Source organism: Sarcophilus harrisii, chromosome 5, assembly GCF_902635505.1.
Source record: "Sarcophilus harrisii chromosome 5, mSarHar1.11, whole genome shotgun sequence".
In the NCBI taxonomy this organism is placed as follows: Eukaryota; Metazoa; Chordata; class Mammalia; order Dasyuromorphia; family Dasyuridae; genus Sarcophilus; species Sarcophilus harrisii.
The window spans coordinates 146,502,196-146,526,188 of NC_045430.1; the positions used below are offsets into that span (position 1 = coordinate 146,502,196).

The 23,993-nt window shown below is 32.9% G+C and overlaps 1 protein-coding gene across 1 annotated transcript in view; it reads right to left on the minus strand.

Moving 5' to 3' along the window:
* The window catches only part of CCDC146 (coiled-coil domain containing 146), a 166,458-nt gene that overhangs the window by 43,078 nt on the left and 99,387 nt on the right, over positions 1 to 23,993 (minus strand). The window contains 5 exon segments of the mRNA XM_031940214.1: positions 12,557 to 12,743; positions 15,734 to 15,961; positions 18,070 to 18,143; positions 21,820 to 21,996; positions 23,229 to 23,286. Coding sequence (XP_031796074.1) covers positions 12,557 to 12,743; positions 15,734 to 15,961; positions 18,070 to 18,143; positions 21,820 to 21,996; positions 23,229 to 23,286 — 724 coding nt within the window.

Consider the following 23,993-nt stretch of genomic DNA (forward strand, 5'->3'; position numbering starts at 1 on the left):
TATGCATGTACATATACATATCTGTATCTCAATTTTTGCTATATATGGTTTGTAAAGAACTTTACATTAATCATCTCATTGGAGTCTTACAACAACTCTGTGATGTAGGTTTTATTATTATTCTCATTCTATAGATGGGTGAGCTGAATCTGAGGCACTGAGAGCTTGCCCAGGATCATATAGCAAAAAACGTCTGATACAGGATTGCAAGCCATATCTTTCTGATTTCAGGTCCAGCATTTTGTCAGAACCTAGCAAGCATTAAAGATAACTGTTCCAAACTGAGCATATTTTTTAGTAAGGATTTTAAAAGTTAAAATATGAAGTTCTTTAGGACATGAATAATTATTAACATAGGTGTAGAGTAAAATGTGTCAAATACTTTGTAAAATATTAAACACTATATCAGTCATCATGATTATTACTGCAGGTAGTCTACATTTTTAAGTCTAATTTTTTAAATCTTCTGTCCTGACCCCAATAATCTTTGTGTTGAAATTTATTACTGACATTTAATCAAAACAGAAAAAGCCACAGAAAAGGCACTTATATTAACAGTAACAATGTACATCTTTTATTTGCTCCACTCTCTATTTTGCTTTTCATACTGTTGCCAGAACATTTTTTACAAATAGACTTATTCATGTCTCTCTGTTCAAAAATCTTTAGTAGTTCCCTATTATTTACTACCTTTATATATCCTTTGAGAATTTATCATTTGGGGAATGACTTGCATTTTCATAAATTTGACTCAGTCACATTTTTCAAATATATAGAGAAATATCGCCAGTCTTCCTGACTCATGTCTTGCCACTGGACTCCTATGGACTCTGGAGGAAAGAGTGAGGCTGATGACTTTATACAGTTCTGTCTTAATTAAAATCCCCATTCACTTACAAGTCAAGACAAATCAGGACAAAACTCCTGATGTCCTTGATCCTCTTTGGAAACAAAGGACAAACATTTACTACACACAGAGAACAGGAGAGAAAATTCTTCAGTGTTCCATATATAGAACTAGAATATAATTCTAGAGGTGAATCAGTTGCATAATTTTTTTAAAAAGTATATTAACTATGCTTGTTTTTCCTTTCTCATTTTTTCCTTTTTTGATCTGATTTTTCTTTTACAGCATGATAAGTATGGAAATATGTTTAGAAGAATTTCTATGTTGGATTACTTGGTGTCTATGGAAGAGGAAAGGTGAGAAGGAAGGGAGAAAAATTTGGAACACAAGGTTTTGCAAGAGTGAATGTTGAAAACTCTTTGCATGTATTTTGCAAAATAAAAAGCTATTATTATTAAAATAAACAAATAAAGGTATATAACCAGTTTTATAGATGAATGAAAACCATAGAAGTTTTCAAGGAAAAGATGAACCAAAGAAATAAAAGAACATTTCAGAAAGGAGGTGAACATCAGATATAAGTTCCAGGGAGTTTATTAATTCCTTTTTGGAGTCAAAGGGAAACCCGAACACCTTTTGCTTCTGTCTTATTCTTGCTGGAGCTTAATACTGGCAGCTTGCTACTTGAAGTGTAGAATTACAAATGGGGATCATCATTTGTAGCTAATAGGAGCTACATAATTCATAAATACAAAAACCATGGTGGAAGTGTGCCCATCATTTCTTCCTTAATCAAAGTTCCCAGTCCGACTTTTCTGGGCTCTATAGAAAATAAAAATAAAAGCTAAAAATTATGTATTGCTTTAAGGTTTGCAAAGCACTCTACAAACATCTCATTTCATCCACAACAAGCCTGGGAAATAAGTGCTTTTATTATCCATCTATAAATGAGAAAACCAAGGCACAGCTAAAATGGCTTGCCCACAGTTACCAAGCTTGTAGATGATTAATGTCAGATTTGAACTTAGATCCTGCTAATTCCCGATCTAGTATTCTATCCATTATACCATGTAACTGCCAATAGTACTATTTGCTACCAACAGCTGATGGCACTATTTGTTACAAATGGCAAGATGTCTTGCCTGAAAAGAAAAGATTCAGTCCACCCAGAAGCAAATCTTTATTTTTTAAAATAATATTTTATTTTTCCAAATAAATGCAACATAATATAAATTTCAACATTCCCCTTTGTAAAATCTTGTGTTCCAAATTTTTCTTCCTCCCTTTCTCCCCGCCCCCAAGACAGCAAGCAATTCAATATAAGCTAAACATGTGCAATTCTTTTAAACATATTTTCATATTCATTATACTGTACAAGAAAAATGCTATTGGAAGAGTAAAAAATATGAGAAAGAAGGAAAAAACTCAAGCAAACAAATGCCACCAGCACAAAAAGTTGAAAATACTGTTTTGATCCTCATAGAGTCTCCACAGTTCTCAATCTGGATGCAGATGGAACTTTGTATCCCAAGTCTATAGGAACTATCTTGAATCGCCTCAGTGTTGAAAAAAGCCAAGACATCACAATTGATCATCACGCAATCTTGTTGTTACTGTGTACAATGTTCTTTTGGTGGTTCTTCAGCATCAAGCTGCATAAATTTCCCAGCTTTTCTGAAATCATCCTGCTGATTGTTTCTTACAGAACTATTAATAATATTCCATAATATCCATATATCATAATTTATTCATTCTCTAGCTAATGGGCATCCACTCAATGTCTAGTTTCTTGCCATTATAAAAAGGGCTGCTATAAACAATTTTTATATCATGGTTCACTAAATCTCTAGGTTCCAGGATACCTTACTTATTAAACTTCAACAATCATTTGATCTCCAGTAATATTCAAAATGAATGGCACAGATATGTAATCATCTTTTCAGATACTGCAGTAATATTATCTTCTAATTGATTATATTAGCCACATAGGCAAACCTTTGTTAATTTATGAATATAGTTTTTGGTTATAAATTTAATTCTAGCTCAAAATAGGGCTGCAAGTTTCACTCTGTATTTATGACTGCCAAATACCTCTGACTTGTGATGTGGTGCTCACATGTTTCCTTTTTTTATCTAATTTTTTCATGGACCTATTTCAATCTGTGTGATCTTGAAGACTACCCAAACTTATCACTTAATTTTAAGGATATGAACCCAATAACAAACACTGTGTCTTTCATCTGCTATGTGCTGCTAATTTGCATAGCTATCTATTATCTTCATTTCCAATGCCAGTATACCAACTGGAATATCATTGGAAGGCTATAGCAATGCCTACCCGAGTATTATACTGGATCCATATTCAAAACACACAATATTGTATGAACTCTATAAAACTGTAAGACAATCAATTGAGAGAAAAACTCCCTAAAGCAATCTGGAAAAAAATTAGGTAGATGGGGATTTCACTAATCATTAATGGAGAGAGAAAAAGTTCATCAAATTCTAATTATGTAGTCTGAGAAGATTAATTTATTAATATTCTCATCTTTGACAAGGAACTAGGTAATAGGCAAATCAACAATGTCTTATAATTCTACTGTTGTAAACATTAAATTATTTAATATTTGTGAATTTCTTTGAGACTGATCTGTTTCCAAACTATTCCAATCTATGAGTTTTGGTGCCTGCAGATCTAGGAAGGGCTATTTATTCTGGCCAAAGGTCATAAAAGTATCAAAATTAATTGTACCTTGGGAGAAATAAGAGAAGGCAACCCAATGAAATGGCCAGTGTTTTGAAGATATTGAAGTGTTGCTTCTGGGTCTAAAAATCTTGTTAATGTTGTAATTGGCTTTAATGGCCAGACACTTACTCCCAGTGTAACCAAGGAATATGATGTCTGGACTTGGTATAAATCAACAATCTCCTAAGAGCAAAGGGAACTTATTAAAACTTAAAAAGGATGAAAAATGGATTTTTTAAAAAAAATTAGTGTAAGGGAAGAAATTGTCCAATGGAACCTTTTGTTTTAATATTAGATTTGTCCTCTTTTTAATTTTGTGAACAGAGTGAAAATATTAAAATGATTAGCAAAACATAGGCTCATTAGTCTTTGTATTGATCACTTACTGAGCAAGTGTTACTCTTGTCTTTTGATAATGAGCTCTTTTAGGTCAGAGACAATGTCTTGCACTTTGTTTTTATTTTAAAATTTCTCTGTTATATAGTCAAACTTCCAAAATGTCTTTAGTCAGATAGCCAAACTTTTGTTAAAATATTATAGCATCTTAATTGTTTTTTTTTTTCCTCATTCTTTTTTTTTTTATTTAATAGCCTTTTATTTACAGGATATATGCATGGGTAACTTAGCATCTTAATTGTTAAAAAAATTATATAACATTTTAATATAACAGTTCAAAAATATTTGTTCATGACAGTCATATAGCTTTTATGATTCTGATGGCTTTTAAGATAATTATTTTATGAATTAAATTTGCAAAAATGTGATTTTAAAATCACAATTAAAATTAAACTTTCATGAAGAGTTTAATTTTTAATTTTCTTCTATTCTGGAAAGTTTAGAACAGATTGTTGAAGGTTTATAAAGCATATGTATAACAGAGCTATGACCCATTTATATTTATGTCTTCTGAAAAGAGGGAATTGCCATGAAATATGTCCAATATGAAGTAAGGTAGAAATACTTTGTGATTTAGCATTTTAGAAAAGCCATGATTTATTTAATCAGTATGGGTAATTCCTTCATTGCTTCTGAAACCAATGCCTCCATACTCTAGTAGGTAATCTTTGTTAGTTATTAATGGACAAAAAGTTTGTAACTTGGTGTTCAAGCTGTCTTGTAAAGTTTCTTTAAACTTAACTTGGCTGGTTCTGAGATGCCAGATATATGTTCTATTACTAGATTTGTACTCCAAGTCTTTTCCTAGGGGAAATGGCCCATTGGAGTGCCAGTGACTATATCTTTGGGAAAGATCGATATGAAGATTGCAAACATGACAGGAAAGGCTAATGCGGAACACACTGCTCCCAGGCTTGATTAATTAGTATTTACCTGAAGAATAATTGCTGAAAAGTCCACGACTAGAGCACAGTATTGAAGGGAAGGTAGGAAAGTAGGCTTTCGGAAGATGAAACCTGAGAGTTTTATTTATCTTATTTTTCTCTAAAAAAATTGAAAGATTTGAAAGCCAAGAAGGGAACTTTAGACTTGATGGAGTAAGAATGTAATAAAGTGTATATAAAACACTTTAGTAGGATGTAATAGAAATCATTTCTAGTCCCTGTTGTAATTTTAATTAGCTTTATGACCTAGTAAACCATTACTCAGTTCCCTTGTTTATAAAATAAGGGGTTCCTTCTACAGCTAACATTTTATGAAATAAGGAACTTTTGAAAACTTTTCAGTAGGACAGTGACAATATACAAATGATGCTTAAATAATGTGCTTGGTAGATGAAGGAGGGATGAGAAGAGAAGGACCTGAAAACAGTGGATCCAGATTATAAACTGTTGCAATAATATAGGCTTATATTGCTAAATATCTTGGCTGGAAAAGTAGCCAAGAAAATGCATAGAGAGAGTTTGAAGAAAAAACTAAAAAGACTTGGTAATTGACTACCTTAGGTGGTTCCTCACCTAAGGAAGAAAGCCTGGTAGTGTTGCCGAATTTAGATTATTTAATAGTTTGAGATCGTGTTTGGCATACAGCTTTATTTGGCAGGTTCGAGTAGGTTGCAGCACATTGCCAGTGATGATTTATAGGCTAGAAGTAGTCTTTAAAAACAGTAAGCCTGTTACTACAACAGCTTTTTATCTGGGGTTCATGGGGACTAAGAAGAATTCCATAAACTTTCTTGGTTTTGATTTTTCTTTTTCTTATTTTTTTATTAAGGTTTTTTTATTTTCAAAACATATGCATAGATAATTTTCAACATTCGCCCTTGCAAAACATTGTGTTCCAAAATTTTCCCCTCAAATCATATATGTGTGTGTGTGTGTGTGTGTGTGTAATTCTTCTGTACATATTTCCACAATTATCTTGTTACCCAAGAAAAATCGGATCAAAAAGAAAAAATGAGAAAGAAAACAAAATGTAAGTAAACAACAACAAAAAAAGTGAAAATACTATGCTGTGATCCACATTCAGTCCCTATGATTCACTCTCTGGCTACAGATGGCTCTCTCCATCACACCACCATTGGAACTGGTGTGAATCACCTCGTTGTTGAAAAGAACTACATCCATCACATAATCTTCTTGTGGCCGTGAACAGGCATATTATTTGGGCAGTATATGTGGGATAAATAGGGAGAACAGAGACTGAAAGCAAGGAGTGGGCCATTATAGTGGTCCCCGAAAGGGATAATGAATATTGGAATAAGGTTTAGTGGCTTTTTAAGTGAAAATAAAGGGATAAATCCAAGAGGTATTATGGAATTTGAACTGACAAGGCTTGACAATTGGTTGAATGTTAAAGTTAAGGGAGAAGGCAGATATCAAAGTTGATTCCAATATAACAAATGGGAAGATGGGAATAATAATATTATATTACAATAATAATAATAAATGGGAAGATGGAAATGTCCTAACAGAAATAGGCAGGTTTGAGAGGAAGAGAGTAAGTTCCATTTTGATCATATTGAATATGAGGTACTAATTGGACATCCAAGTAAATATGTTTAGAAAATGATTTGAAAATGCTATTTAGAAGAGAGAGTAGGACTAATATATAAAGACAGAGAGTAGAACAATGGAGGAGATGTTGGGTGAAGATGTATAGTGATTTTTGAGTGTGTGGAGTAGGAGAAAGGAGTAAATCAGGATGGATGGCCTCAATTTTCTCAGACAAGTATGAGGGGAGGTAGTCTACCTTAGTGATCTTCAAGAAGTCTTCTATTTACCCAATATCTATTCCATAGAAATTCCTCTAGGTCTTAAAAAAAAAATTAGTAGTGAAACACCCAGGATGTATAATATTATTCCTTAATACTTTGATATAACTCTAAAACATTTCCTTGATAACATCTTATATTTTAATTCTTGTATACAATGAATTTTTAATAATATTATTCTGTCTACTTACTCCTACCATGTGCTTCCTCGATTAACCTTTAGAACTTCCATTTTGGTTCCATGGAGATTGTGGTGATGTGTGTTTCATAGTCATAAAGCATCAATGGAAGAATATTTTTGTTAAGAACTGAGGTTTTTGGGAGAGAGCAATTTGAAATCATTGAAAATGTTGCATGTTAAAATTTCAACCCAGTCTATGCTATATCCAATAATTTAATTTTTTTGTCTTGAATTTTTGTTGCTTTTCAGTCATTTTTCTTGCATCTGTGTTCTATTTTGACTAGCTGTGTGTAGATTTCTTTAAGGAAGATCTGTAGTATTCTGAGCTACCTTGATGTAATGAGCACAAAATCATTTACAAAGAAAAGAATCATCTATAGGGAATCCATTTTTTATTTGGAATTTGTGTTTCACATACTCTGTGGCCAAGACCTTTGGAGAATATTCATATCCCTGTTTTTATCCTTAACTTCATAATGATAATCAGTGTTGTTGAAAAGAAGATAGCTCATTGGTTATGTCTGTGAAGAAATCTTGTATGATTTCAACAGAGCTATTAAAACCATGTGGTGAAGTGCCTTTAAAATTGTACTTGGCTATTCTGAACTAAATGCTTTTTAAAAAAATAACAAACATGGTACTGTTTCTCTTGTGCTTTGGATAACTAAAACAGTGACTAGCACATAGTAAATTCTTGATATAATTTTGTTGAAATGAAGGGGTGGTATGTTGCAGAAAATCATTAGAGAAAACCTGCCTATTATTTTTTCATATTTTGATTAAAGATGTCCTCAATACATACATAAAACTATTCCTATTAAATTTTTTTACCTAAGAAAATAGGTAGTTCATTAGATTTTAATGAGTTCTTATGAACAGTAAGGTAGCACAGTAGATAAGTGCCAGACCTGAAATCAAGAAGATGAATCTTCTTAAATTTGAATCTGTCTTCAGGTGCTTGCTAGCTGTGTGCCCCTGTGTATATCACTTAAACCTGTTTGCTTCAGTTTTTCCATCTGATAAATGTGTTGGAGAAGAAAGTGGCAAACCACTAGAGCATCCTTGCCAAGAAAACCTCAAACGGAGTTGTAAAGAATGACACACTTGAAATGATTGAACAACAATAGCCATCACTATATGGAAGGAGATAATACTACTACCTGTGATTAAAAAAAAAAAAAAAACTTCTAAAAATTTCTTCCCCTTTCGGAGTTATCTTAAACAGTGGTCCCTTAATATCTTCAAAATTTATCATCTCTGGCAAGAATTCCTTCTATTTATAAGTGGTAACATCCAAATACTTTTTTTAAAACTTCATTTAAGAGCTATTCTACATCAATTCAGCAAGTTTTTATTAAGTGCCTGCTATATTTTTCTCTAACATTTGGTTAAAACTGTGGTATTAAGAGTCCACATGGACTGATCCCATTGCTATTAAGAACAGGAAGAGATTAGTTTAGAAAAACTCTGAAATCTGTTTAATTTTACAGCTCTGTTTTCCTTCTGATCCAAATTTGTTCTTGAGACATCGGTTTGGCTGGCTCTTCCTCTCTTCTGTTTGTCTTTATTAATGAGAGAATATCTTCTTCTGTAATATTTTACAAATGAATGACTACAAACCAACCTTGTTCCTGTCTGTCATGTTTCCACTCTGCCTTGAAATCAAGTGTTCCCTGGCTGAGGTGGTTTATAGACTTTTGTCATCTTTATTTTGATTGGCTTCATTATACTTCCTTAAGATGATGATCAGTTTGTCTTTGCCTTTTTGACATTTTTCAACAACTTGTTAGGCTGTTAACTGAGCAACATATATTGTCATATTTATCCTTTCCTCTAATTTATTGCTGATTTTGACCCTTACTTTGAACAGCTGATGGCTTAAATACAAAGACAAGTGATTCTAAAAAGACAGAAACCAACTATTTCCTATCTTAAAACATAATCACTTTTATTTTTATGATATTATTTGATGCTTGACATATTCACCATTTTCTGGCTTTCTTCTTGATACATAGTACATATAGACATGAAGCTTCAAAGTAGCCTGAAAAATATTTGGTTTTTTAATCCTATCTATTTATTACCTAACTATATAATCTACATACATATTCATCCTATTTATATATATGTGTGTGTGCATATATGTGATATCTATTTATCTTGTATCCTTATTGAAAAATTGAATTATTGAAATAATTTGAATTAAGATATACATCCATTTAAACAATAGAATTTGTCTATTTCATTCTTTGCAAGATATTAGAACATATATTTAAGTTATCTTCATGTAAGTCTTTGTTCTTCCTCATTATTAGCACAGAAAAAAAAGGATTATCTCACAAATTGTTGCATTTGGTGTACAATGAAATTCAACTCCTTCAGCTCCTAAATTTTCTTCTCCCAAAAGTTATTTCTTCCATTTAATTGTGATTTCCTTAGGTCTTCTGGTTCTTCTAGAACAGTGGTTCTCAAACTCTTTTTCTCAGTATCTTTACGGTATTAACAGCTATTGAGAATATGTCCAAAGAGTTTTTGTTTATATGGTTACATAAAAGATATTTATCATAAATAGAAAAAAAACTAATTTTGAATTTGTAGACCTTCTGAAAGGATTTTAGAGACCCTCCAGGATTCACTGCACCACACTTTGAGAACCACTGTTCTAGAATGTAAACTCCTTTGAGGGTAGGGATTATTTTGTTTTTGTTTTTGAGTGCTCAGAAATTATTTCAATTCCTGAATTTTTTTTTTCTTCCAGTCTGTCATTTCATCAGCTTTCAAGAGTTTCTGGGAGGGAAACAAACTCCCACTACCAATGCTGATTGACAACTGGCACTTTGCTGAATACTAGGAGGGAGGTGGGCAACAAATTTTTATTAAGTTCTTATTATTTATTATCTGTGTTAAGCTCTTTACAAATATTTTAGTGGAATACTTGTTGAATCCTATTGAATTAATTTATAACAAGAAAGTAAATATTGATGAGGTTTAGCTTCTTCAGTAATATATCAAATTCATTGGTTGTTGGACAAAGCTCATGTTTAAAGCAATAACAGTTACATTAATTAATATATACATATTAATTAAAACTATGTTATCACCATACATCCCCTTTCCTGATATAGCATCATCACTGTGGAAGTGAAAAAGGCTACACAGGAATGAGAAACATTTGATATTTTGGTTTATTTCATCATTTGCCAAATTTAAAGAATTCATTACCTAGTGGTCAAGTGGATGATCTATTTTTTCATACAACTAGGTTCACACTGTTGCTTAAACTATACATAACATTGTTCTAGCTTGGTAGAATTTATCAGAGGTGGTGCTCCACTGGTATGGCTTTTAACATCTTTGGGCTCATCTTAATGGAACACTGAAATCTTGAAGAATTGTAAATCAATCTTTTTTTTCCTATTTATATTTCTATCATTTTTTCCCTCTGGAAACTGTCCTACAAATAGAATTATCTGAATTTTGGCAAAATGTTTTTCTCATTTATGACTTTATTTTAATTTTACACCATGAATGGTAGACAGAGCAAAGATTGCTATCTTTTCTTGATAGATTGAAGTATGTGAAAGTCATGGTTCACGGTTTGAAAGAATTCAAAGAGATTCTCTTAAAGTCACAAATGGGTTTATACCATAGTTGACAGGTTAGTCTCTCAAGGGAGTCTAGCAATTCGAAATAATTTGGGGAGAGCTTTATATACTGAAAACTTGTGACTTAGCCGACAGCTAACAGCCTACAAGGTTATAAATTATAAAAAATAAGGAAGGAGCCAGGATGTCTTTTATCTAGACAAAGAGACAGGATATCTTTTAGTGAGGTCAATCAGAAGAATTTTTTTTTTTTTGCATCAAGAATAAATATATTTTTTTTATCATAGTTTTGAGTAAACTCTCAGCTCTGACCCATCATCTCCCTTTCTGTCTTTTGGGGAAAGGAAATTCTGGGAACCAAAGGTTGAGGACCCGTGATTCTGATGTAGGCAAAGCAAATGTTATTCTCATTTTATAGGTGAAGAAATTGAATCTTTAAAAGGTTCTTTTGGCCTTGGCTTAGCTTCTTGGAAATTGGCGGCACTAGTCAATAGCCAACAAACATTTATTGAGTACCTACTGTGTGCCAGGAAGCACTTGCTATGCACTAAGGATACAAAAAGAGGCAGAAGATCGTTCCCTGTTCTCAAATATCTCACAATCTAATGGGGGAGACAACATGCAATGTAAGAGGCAAGCTAGCATACAGGATAGGTTTCAGACAATCAACAGAAGGAAGCACCAGCATTAAAGGGTGTCAGGAAAGGCTTTTTGGAGAAAGGAAGATTTATCTGGGACTTGAAGCCAGGGAAGCCAGGAGGTAGAGATGAGGAGGGAGAAAATTAGAAGGAGGTGAGGCAGTCGGGGGAACTTACAGGGTCAGAATAGCAAGAGGGTCATTGCCACTGGATTGCAGAATATTTGGGGCTAAAAAGGCTGGAGAGTTGTCTTCTTCTGATTCTAAATGAAGGGATCTTTCCATCACACACTGAGAGGTACATTAATTACTGTTAAGAATATGGCTCTGTGGGGTGGAGGGGAAATGTATGTATGACACACTTTGAAGATTAATCTGTATTATTACCATTTTATCCATCCCTTACTAGAAAATCAAGAAAACAATAAATGAAGCCCTGATTCGTAGTATATTCTGGTTTGTAAGGTGTAAAATTCTAATAATGAAAATTTAACAAGAGGCAAACTGGCTCCAGAGCACTCCTATAATATTATCTTCCCCTACCAGTGGGAGACAATATGATTTCTACTCCCCAACTACCCCCTTATATATACCATAGACTAAGAGCCAATTCCCTGTTTTGAAAAAGTACTAGTCCCCATTTTACTGTTGTAGACACCTAAGCAGTGAGGAGGATAAAACATTGTCAAGAATGCCCAAGTTCAAACCTGACCTCAAATATTTACTAACTGTGTGACTCTGACCAAGTAACAACCTCTATGTGCCTCTGTTTCCTCATCTATAAAATGGGGATAGTAGTAGCATCTCCTATGCTGGATTATTGTGAGGATCAAATAAAATAATAATCAGAACAGGTGGTATTATTTAAATGTGGGCTAGTTATTGGGCAGTTAGATGGTCCAGCAGAAAAAATACGAGCCCGGAGTCATGAAGAACCTGAATTTAAATCTGATCTCAGACACTTACCAACTATGAGACTTGGGAAAGTCACTTAACCCTGTCTGTCTCAGTTTCCTCATCTGTAAAATGATCTGGAGAAGGAAATGGCAAACCACTTTGATATCTTTGCCAGGAAAATACCCAAAGAAATTACAAAGAGTCGGACACAACTTAAAATGACTAAGCAAAAAAAAAAAAAAATTATCAATTATCATTGTAGGGTAGTACAATTGACAAAATATCATTTAAATATACTTAATTTTCAGTTGCCCATTCCCCTGATCTCTTCTTTTTCTTTTGCTTTTTTCCCTTCTTTATTGCTAATTGAAAAAAATACACAAAACCCCTACCACGAATTTACTAAAATATGTTCATTTTCATATACAATGCTGAACTCACACAGCCACAATAGCCACAATGAACAGCACATACCTCTAATGTGAGTCGCTGATGCAGTGCTTGAATTTGAGCCAGTGAATCCATGCTTACTTTCAAGAGCAACTCCATCTTTTTTAAATTTCTGATGTCTCGATCTTTCTCTCTCTGCTTACGAGTGACCTCATCATGGAAATTATGCTTGTCAATGAGGCAGTTACGCAAGTTGAGCTCCGCTATCCCTCTGAAGAAGGAAATAGGGGTGGGGGGAACGTTAGCTACCCGAAGACTTCTCTTCTTTTTCTCTTACAGCTATTCATTGATACCCATAGTTCAAGGCATGTAGATAATAGTGTTATAGTGTAACATAGGAAAGTACATGGAGATATTCCATAATGATCCCTGAATCACAGTAAGCACTGCTACTGTAACATAAAGGTTCAATTACAGTTAATATCAGTGTAAGCTAAGAGTCTAAGAAGGTTACCCGAAGTGGAAACGTATCAATATTCTGGCATTTAACTGAATAGAGAAAATATGTGTATCTCCAGTACATATTAGTATTGGGGAGATGTTTCTTTCTGGGGAAAAAAAATCACACTCTTGAAAAAATCATTCATTGAAGGGGTCATTTCTCAAATATATCAAGAAGTGAGTCAGATTTATTTTTAAAAAAGGAACATTCTTCAATTGATATGATCTATGCCCAAAGTACTATAAAAATCATGTAAAACCTATGCATGAATCTGAAGAGATTTTTTTTAAAAAAGGAAAATAAAACCTATATGTATAAAAATATTTATAGCAGCTCTTTTCTCAGGGCAAAGAATTGGAAATTCTGAAAAAGGAAGTGACTGTCCAAATGAAGACTGAACCATACTTAAAAATTTTTTTTTCCCCTTAAGGTTTTTTTTTTTTTTTGGGGGGGTAATTTTTTTTGGCAACATGATTTTTATGGAAATATTTTGCACAACTTCACATGGGCCTTCTCAATGGAGGGGTATGGGAAGAAGGGGAAGAATGTGGAACTCAAAATTTTTAAAAACAAAAGTCAAAAATTTGTTTTACATATAACTGGAAAAATAAAAAAAATATATTTTTAAAAGAGGAAATATCATTCATTGGTCTGGAAATTCCATAAATAATGGCAAGCTCTGGCATGTGTATGTAATTTATGAATTTTAAAAATATAATGGACTTTGGAGCAGCTAGGTGGCATAGTCGATAGAGCACCAGCCCTGAAGTCAGGAGGACCTGAGTTCAAATTTGACCTCAGACACTTAGCGCTTCTTAGTTGTGTGACCCTGGGCAAGGCACTTAACCCTAATTGCCTCAGCAAACAAACAAACAAATAATTATGTATATTGGACTTTTTAAAGAAAAAAAAATCTGAATATTAAATAGTTTGATCTAGGAAAGAAAGAAGACTGAAAACATCAATATGTTCCAATTATTTTTTAAATAATTCATTCAAAAGACATATAGCTTTCTCATTTGTGGAGCTTGTTTGAAGTTAATATTTTATTCTGAAAGAGGGAGAGAAGGAGTGTGGAGTTAGAGGAAAAGGAGTGAAAAATGGAGAGAGGTGAACAGAAGGAGAGAAAGGAGGAGAAAGGGAAATGGAGGAGGAAATGAGAGGAGAAAAGAGAGAGAGACAGAGACAGAGAAAAATACATACACAGAGAAAGAGAGAAACCGAGAGAATGAGAAGGCACTTTGTGTCCTTTGGTACTATTATTTAGTATCAAAGATAAAGTCCCATATGTACAAAAGCTATTTACACTTTCTGTGGTAGCCCAAATATAAACAAAGTGGGTACAAGTCAAATGGGAAGTAATTAAGCAAATATGTGAGTACAAGGGAGTATGAAAGGGAGTATGAAAGAATTCCATGCCATAATGGAAAGTTCACTGGCTTTGGAATCTCTTGGGTTGATCATTCACTAGTGACATTGGACAAATCATTCAACCTCCTTGATGATTGTGTGGTAAGAAATGAGAATGAGAGAAATTCAGAGAAACTTGCGAAGATCTGAATGAATTGATACAGGACGTGGTATGAAACAAAGAAAATCTAAATAATGATTGCATAAATATGATGGAAAAATAACACTGATACATATCAGAGGTAGAAAAGTATAGGAAAATTACAGTTTCCTAAAAACAGATTCTCAAAAGAATTAAAAAAAAACAACAACAAAGATCTGAACCATTAAAAGAAAACCCAACTTGCCTTTAAAAAACCAGATGGTGAAACACCCCCTTATGAACAAAGGTGATGTTTCAAAGATGTATCAAAGAAGAACATGGGCAGCTAGGTGGTGCTCTAGTGCACAGAGCGCTGGGCCTGGAGTCAGGAATCCTTATCTCCCAGAGTTTAAGTCCTGCCTCAGACACTTTGTAGCTGTGTGACCCTCTCTTAACCCTGTTTGCCTCTGTTTTCTCATCTGTAAAATGAGCTGGAGAAGGAAATGGCAAACCTTCCAATATCTCTTTCAAGAAACCACATCACAACATAGCATTTTCACTCTTTTTGTTGTTTGCATTTTGTTTTCTTACTCTTTTTCTTTCCTTTTTGATCTGATTTTTCTTGTGCAGCAAGAGAATTGTATAAATATGTTTACATATATTGGATTTAACATATATTTTAACATGTATAACATATATTGGATTGCTTGCCATCCTAGGGGAGAAGGTAGGGGGAAGGAAGGGAAAATCTGAAACACAAGGCTAAGCAAGGTCAATGTTGTCAAATTATCTGTGCATATGTTTTGAAAATAAAAAGCTTTAATTAAAAAAAAATGGGGACATGAAGAAGGGGGCATGCTGAAAAAAAATGGAAAACAACACCAACAACAGAAGAGTCATACATTCTCAGACATGACCAATGTGTGCTTGGTTTGTTTTGCTGTATTTGCAAAGAGAAAGTTCTCTTGGTGAAGTTGGTTGGGGGTGGGATGAGTATAAACTCCTTCAGGCCAAGAACTCTATAGGTTCTATTTCTAGAATAGTGTCTGGAACACAAAAGGCATTTAAAACTAAATTCTGAATTTGAATGGAAAAGTGATAGTAATATAAAAAAAAAGGGGGGGGGGAATACTAAAAAGGGGAAAATAACATCATACTCCTATTCAAAAGCTTAATGATATTTTGTTAATGTATAACATTTTTTTTTTAACATTTTTGAGTCTTTAAAAATTACCAAAAAATCATATCCCAATATCATACGACTAACCTTTCAGTCATTAAACTGGCTTCATTTTCTTTGGTTAAGTCCAATAATTTTGTCAGTTGGTTGAATTCTCTTTCTTTGATTTCAAGTAGGGCTCTCTTCCCTTCTACTTCCTTTAACACCTCCTCCTTCTCTGTCAATAAACTATTAACTTTGTGTTCTGAGTTCTTGAGAATTTCACTTATCTCATTTACTTGATCTACCAACACTGCTCTTTTCTTCTCGGTATCTCTATGGGAAAAGTTTGTAAATAGTAATTTTATATAGTCAAAGAAATTCATCCTCTCTTCTCACCTCCTCCTATTGGATTGTCATCTCTATGTAGTTTAGTTGGAAACCTGGGCTCTTAGGTCAACTGCTTCTGCCAGGCTTGTTTCAGAACTATTTTGGAAGCAGCTACTTGGATTGTTTTGAATTCAGAAAGCTTAGAAGGTCAGAAAAGGTGAGAAGTAGAAAAGTGGGATATAATGGGTACACTTTAAATCTACTAGTTCCCAAAGCTCTTCAGAAGGAGCGTAGGTGAGAAAAAAAAAATTTAATAGAAGGGCAGAGGTCATTAAGAAGGAATGAACAGTGGGGAGATACAAGGCCATCAGTGGGGAAAAATGAAAGGGTAAGAGGCTGGCACTATAATAACTCAATTCTCTGGCATAGTAGGGGACTACAGTTTCTACATAATTGAAAGCGAATTCCCAAGCAACCAAAAGGACCAGAATTTACATGTCCTGTGCAAGAATAACTCAAAAAATCAAGCTGCATCATTTGACACAATGCATTTTTTTAATCCCTAAGGAAAAGAAAATAAAGAATGAAAATACTTATTTCAAAATAAAACTATAATTACATTTTCGCACTATTTGACACTGTTGGGCCTTCTAGTATTAAACATCATGAAAATGTTTTTCACTGAGAATTTTCAAAATAAATTTGTTTATTTCCCTACCTGACTCCATAAACAGAAGTTTTGTTTTTTGTAGGTATTTTTTTTCCAATTGACCAGTGATTTCTTTGGTATAGGGAAATCCCAATAAGGGTATTCCCTTTCTCAACATAGATGAGCACCTGCAATTTATAAACTTAGCAAAGCATAAGAATATTGAATGTAATTTGATCTTTTTGCTAAGGACTCAGGGTTGAGATGAATATCTTTATTGTTAGCATGTGTAAGGTTGTTTATTTCCCCACTTAATAGTCTCTATTTACTCTGCTCTTCTCAGTGTGGCTCAGTAAAGTTCTTGGGTCTACTGAGTTGTACTGGGTTGTTTGTTCCTATAATGTACACAAACTGGGTGGATATGCTGTTTAGGTGGTATTTCTTTTCTCTCTACTATCATAATAATTGCTCTTTTTCCTTCTATTGAGAAATCTGGGATATCTTTCTCACCCTTACTATCACTGCTTTTATCCTTTTCCCCTGCCTTCTTGTCTAAACTTTTTAATTTTCCTGCTACTTCTGTTACACTCTTAGAATTTCCTGCTAGAAATAGTTTTGTTTCTGAGGCCCCTGAATCTCAGCTACAAGGGTACAATGACATATATGCTCCCACCTACAGGCAAACTACTCCAATATCTAAGACAAAAAAACCAAACCCAAACCCAAACCAAAAAAAAAAAAAACCCTGCAAATGGGGTGTCATAGAATAGGATTGCAAGGAAACAACAAACAATCCCAGTAACTAGCTTGATCAATGACCATCTCTGACTGACGTCTGATGTTCTTCTAAGAGATTCTATCTGTGTGAATCTGCCTTTTTTTCCCTTCTACCAACCAGTAAGATCATTTCCTCTTCTGTTTAGCAAATAGATTAACCACAGAGTTACTTTATGTCTTCAGATCTCCTTTTCTTTTTTTCTCACTGCAAATCCTTTGGAGACTATTTATTTTATGACTATTTTGGGCTTTTGATGGAACTATATATTTGAGTACTACATACATGAAAATATTCCATAATTGTATTTATTTACCTGGAAAAACTGGATTCTTACTACTTTAGTCCATCTTCATATTTTATAAGTAGGTAGATAGATATACTTTATATCTATACCCACATAAGAATTAAAGAGGAATTGTGAATTAGAAAGAAAATCTGGCTGCATAAATGTTGCATATGTATATATGCATGGAAGTATGATTGTATGTAAGCAATCATTTGCTGTACTGAAAAAAATTCTTTCTTTTAATGTATTTGATATTTGGTACTCATTTAAATTCTCAATCTATGCCATTAATTTTGATGAATTTTGTAAAAAAAATTCCTATATATCTAAATTTACTTTCTTATTTTATAGTATACATTTATTACTGTGAAAAATACTTTAAATAAAGATTTAAATCATACAGTAGTTTTCGGACTATTTTGTCTATTTCTTTTCCAAGTTGCAAAGGGATGTTTTGATGGCGGACCACTTCATCCTAGTAAAAAAAGGAAAACATTAAACTAAGTTGTCTGATACACATCTCTAATTCATACATTTCTGAGAATTAAATTTTGTTAATTTTCCTTTGATTTAGCATCTATACATAAACACCCATTATAGCATTTACACATATACTATATTATCAACACAATCTAGATTGTGTTTTTCCTCTCTAATTTTAGCTTGGGAGGATGAACTTGGCCAATATTAAACATAAAATTTATTTAGAAGTTATATGTTAATTATAAAATATAATTTATTATTTATATTTTTATATAAATATAATTAATTTACTTTTATAATTTACTTTAAAAACATAAACATATGCCATATAGTACTTTTAGAAAAAGTTTTATGGTTTTGAGGCTAATGTCAATCTATGGCTTCAGTGTAAAGAAAAAACTATATACATAAAGCTTGTTCCTAAAGTTGAGAAATAATGAAACTAAATAATAAACATTTAAAAATATCATTATATTTTATGAACTCCTAGATGACTACTCTCTATGCTACAAATATAAGAATGAAAATATCTTTAAGAACTCTACTGATACACTGGACTGGAATTGAAGCATTCTTACAAACTCAATTATTGCCCACAATTGCTAAGACAGAAAAGATCCATCAACATTTAAAGAGACTATTTTAAATAGATAATAATAAGAAGAAGAAGACAGACTTATATCAGATTGGTATTGGATTTGTCAAATGTAACTAAAAATGAGTTACCTCTGCATGAAGCTTTTAAAATGACTAAGATCTAAGAATAGAATCAAAATGTCTTTTTGAACTAAGAATAGTTCGAAATGTCCCTATGAACTCAAGCAACAATATATGAAAAAGAGATCACTCAAAAGGCTGAAAAATGAGAATTTGTAAAAACATGAAGGCTAATGATGGCAATTCAGGAGCAGGTCAATGCCACCAGAAACTATTTTTAAGAATTACCATAGGCTATAAAAATTTAGTGTCTATTAAATACCTAGTAAGCCATAACTTGATAACTAGATTATACATACAAATTTATTATATTTTGCATACTAATAGCAGTAAATCTCTCTGCTACAAAAACAGATTTAAAATATCCTGAATAATTCAAACAATAAATCATATTAGAACTGAACTATTACTATGTACTACTATCATGGATTGCCTACATTGGAACAAAACATCGATCCATAAAAACTTAATAACTTCTCTTTAAATCACTGTCATCATACCAAAACACTCATAACCTCCAAGCTGTATGACAGAAACAGTGACCTTCCTATCAGAAGAGACAAAGTGCTATGGAACACAATGAGATATAGATGATCCCTGATGCCTTTTCTGTTACTGAGACTGTACTGAAGATGCTCTCAGTGAACCTCCTCAGGACGTGTCCATCCTCATCCTTATGTCTACCACAAAAAGCAGTTATTGTATCCATTTATACATATCCTTAATGCTCTAAATATAAAGTTTGTCCCTGGACTACTGTTCTTTGAATACCATTGGAAAAAGTAGGAAGAATGAAATAACCTACATCAATAAACCTTTTTATCATCTATCTAGCTCTTTCACATTTGCTTAGTTGTGAGGGTCAAATGAAAACCCTGTAAAATAGGCAGGACATTATCAGTTTTATAGATGAAGAAAATGAGACTAGGACTAAGCACCTTGTCCATGGGAAAAGAGTTGGGATAGAATTAGAACCTGAATATTCTGAATATATACTTTCTACTACATCTTGATGGATTAGGCGTTCTCCCCCCAGAAATAAGACTTCTGGGTTCTAAAATATGGAGAAACTACTAGACCTAAAGCTGGGAACACTAGGCATATCAACTTATGCCTAGAAATAATTGGTGTTAACATGATTTTTTTCAGCATTAAGCGATTTAGGATCATTGAAAGTGTTAAATAGTATTTCAAAATGACTTAGACCAATTCTAAACCTAAATCATTGTCCATCTATAGAACTTGTTCAAAATAGATTACTCAACTCGTTATGGATCCATTCTAGGCTTCCCAGCCAATTGCATATAAAAATTTGGGTAATTTGTTTTTTAAAATCTGCTTTGTAGCTGTTGCATGATTAACTATAATAATCAAGCTGCAGCATTTTATCAGGGATGACTTGCATGCATTAAATGCTCTAAAATGTCATCAAGAACATGTACAACTAAACTGTTGTTTGTTACATGTTACCATGACATAAGTAGTCACGTAATGAGAATGAGGGATAATTGATGTACATCTTGAATAATTACCTTTATACCTTTGAAATGTGAAAAGAAGGCCTTAGAGAAGGCCTCTAATATCTAAGGTCAAATAAGAGCATATAAAATACTTAACAAATCTTAATAATTATGTTATTAATTTATGTTATTAAAATGATAATTGGATCAAAACAGTGTAGGCAATCTTCATAGTGAGTAGAGTACAGGAAAGTGCTCTCAATTTAGACCTTAGAGATGTGGGTTCAAATTTTGCTTAAATAAATGATCAGTTATATGATCATGGGAAGTCACTATCTCACAAGGCTTCAGTATACTCTTTTCCATATTGGAGACATTGATATTTGCACTATCTACTAACAAGTATTGTTGTTAAGCAAAGTACTTTGTGAACTTTAAAATGCTACATAAATGTGAATTATTATCATTATCATCATTAATGGAAAGACAGGGAGACAAGACATACATAAGACAGGAAACCTCTTAGAAGTTGTAATCTTCACTACAGGGAGGTGGACAGATGATTAAGCTTGCTGAATACCTCTTCTTAGAGAGGTGATAGATTCAAGGTGTGGAACATGGCAAAATCTTTTGATTTTTGTCAACACAGACAATAAGAGAATTTGTTTTGCTTGACTATGTATATTTATTACAAGAAATTTGCTTTTCCCCCCTTTTCTCCCAATGAATGGGAGTAAACAGGAAGGAGACAAAATAGGAGAGAGAGAGAATTTGTTAATTTTTAAAAAATGAAACTTTATAAAAAAGAGGGAATTGTGAAATTCAGAATTAGAAAGGGAAATTTAGAACTGGGAGATCATCTAAGATAATGCTTTTATTTTACAAATAGGAAAGGATAATTTCCACACAGAAGAGATTATGGTTCTGATAAAGAATTCCACTAGAAGAATCCCCATAGCTGAAAAGGGGGCCTCCTTGGTAAAGCCTGCCTCCAGTTATTCTGAGAGAACCAGTGTTGCATCTGGACTCCCCAAATTCAAGTTCTGGCTCTAAAAATCATTTGTGTGGTTTTCTCAGTCATTTAACTCCTGAGAGACTTGGTTACTCCATTTGCAAAAAGGGGATAATACTTGTATTACTGTCTCAGAGAGGCAGTTAGAGGGTGCAGCGGATAGAACACTGGGCATGACTCAGTAAGATCTGAGTTCAAACCAGGGTTCAGATACCTACTAGTTGTGTGTTCTTCATCTATAAAATGGGAACACACCGGTGAAGGAAATAGCAAACCACTCCAGTGTCTGTGCCTAGAAAACCACACACAGATATGGCCCAGTAGTCATAAAGAATGAGACCCAACTGAACAATTGAACAACAGTCTATCAGTTATGAGGTAAGTGAATAAAAGCTAAAAATTAGCTCTTATTATTGTTACATGGATTGTTATTTTCATGCGTGCACACAATATTTATTTAGCTTATTTAACTACTGTACCTTTAAATTATCTTCTTCTTCTAATAAATCATCTAGTTCTTTTTGGTCCTTTAGTGACTGTTTTTGCTTGTACTGCAGATCTTCTTTTAAGTTTTTAATTTCTAGTTTCTTTTGCATTACTTCTTTACGTAACTCTTCACTGCTTTCTTTCAATTGTTTCAACTTCTTCTCCATTTCCTTTAAAATTCACATAAAAATGAGATCTCATTCTTCAATATAGGAAAAATCATTGTAGCATTTTTAAAATTACTGAATTTTTCTAAAAATACTTATAAAGTGATTTTGGTTCAGTGATCAGGCCAATTAAAAAAATTTCAAACATGTTACAGGGGAGTGATAATTATGAGGCATACTCTTATAGGGGCAGGTCAGATTGGAGCTATTTTACTTTTGTTACTATTAAAATGATCAGAATTGCTTTTTTCTTTTTTAATATTGGATATATTTTTCTTTTTTCAGATAGACTTTGATTTAAGCATCTAAAATTGTAAATGAAATTTTTTGTGGCCCTATAATATGGTAAAAATCACTTATGTATATTTAGCTTGATAAATTGCCCATAAATGCAAACAATTGACCAGAGTCTCTCCAAAGGTCTCTCATTATTTTCTCACTTCTTCTGGGTACAATTTCTCTTTGCTCCAATAATACAGAATATTTGCAGAGTGACTGGCCAGAAAGGTATGTTTTATTAAATATCCCCACATGTAAAAATTGCTGATGCCTAGGATTACTTATCATTTCAACTACTACCTTTGATTACCATTGCAGGGAAACAAGTGTATGACATTGCTCTAGACATCTTAGACTGTAATTCAGAATGCTTTTTCCCTAGAAACAATTTTATGCTAAAAAAGATAGGTTTCATTGCAATATACTCATAATATTAACATTTTCATTATAAACACTCATACCATATTTTAGGTATATTAAATAACTTAGCTGCTATTTATTTTTTAGTTGGAAAATGTATTCTGAAATTCTACTAAGTAACACAACACACTTTCATTATTTATTACCAATTGTATATTCAAATGAATGATTTCCATGCTATTCCCATTAGTCCACATAAATATTTCCTTTAATAGGCTTGAGATCCTCAAAAAAATCATAATGTAGAAGTATGGATCAATAGCAAAAGTTCTTTTGAGCACCAATAACGAGACCATCTCTGCAATACATAAAATGGACAACTATCCAATAGAATACATTTTTGCAAAGATCAAAGTCACTAGGGGTCTCTTACATACTTCTGTAAGGTTCTACTTGATTTCAAATCTTTTTGAAAAGCATAAATTTAGTAACCTAGATGCATGTTTACTCAACAAGTCACATAGATTTTATCTTGAATGTCACTCAAGAGTAAAATCTTTGGGATTTTTCCAAGTTCTCCATATAATTTCACTTACTCCAGGTTTAGGTATCTTCTCAAATTCCCTTTGCACAATCATTTTTTCTTCTTTTAAGCTGTAGAAACATTAAGAAAATTTAGCAGTGTGAATGATTAAGATATTTCAAAAACATCATTTTATTGGGAAATACCTTTCACAATTTGAGTCCTATTTTATTTAATTTATTTAGGATTGTCTGTATACTGATGGAACTCAAAATGATGTATTCATTCCCTTCAGAAAAAATAATCAATTAAGTCAAAATCTTTACTCTGAAGCTGGAAAGAAAATTCTTGAAAACTTCAGAAGGGATGTACTCCATTATTTTATATAGGAGTTGATTAAATGTTTCCTTCCTGTCATGCTGCTGTTAGTGCTATCTTGCATAGGTGTCATATAGACACATAATTCACAAGATGCTTTGAGCTTCAACACAATCTGTACATTGGTCAAACTAGGGTGGTGATCTCCTAGTCAATAGAGTTTAGCACAATCAGATGTCAACAAATTTTCCTTCTCTCACAAACGTTCTCTAAAGCAAAACAAACTCATCAAAATTATGTCCTTCTGATAATATATTATCACAAATTACAGAATACAATTATCACTGAAGAATCAAAATCATGAATCAACCAATGCAATGTAAGTGGGCTAGAACAGACTGTAGCACATTACCAATTATGAATTGCATTTAAGGAATGGAATAAAAAGCATGATTCAAGAATTATATAACAGGAAAAGGAGGCAAAAATTCATGTCACCAAAATAAATTAAGTATAATAA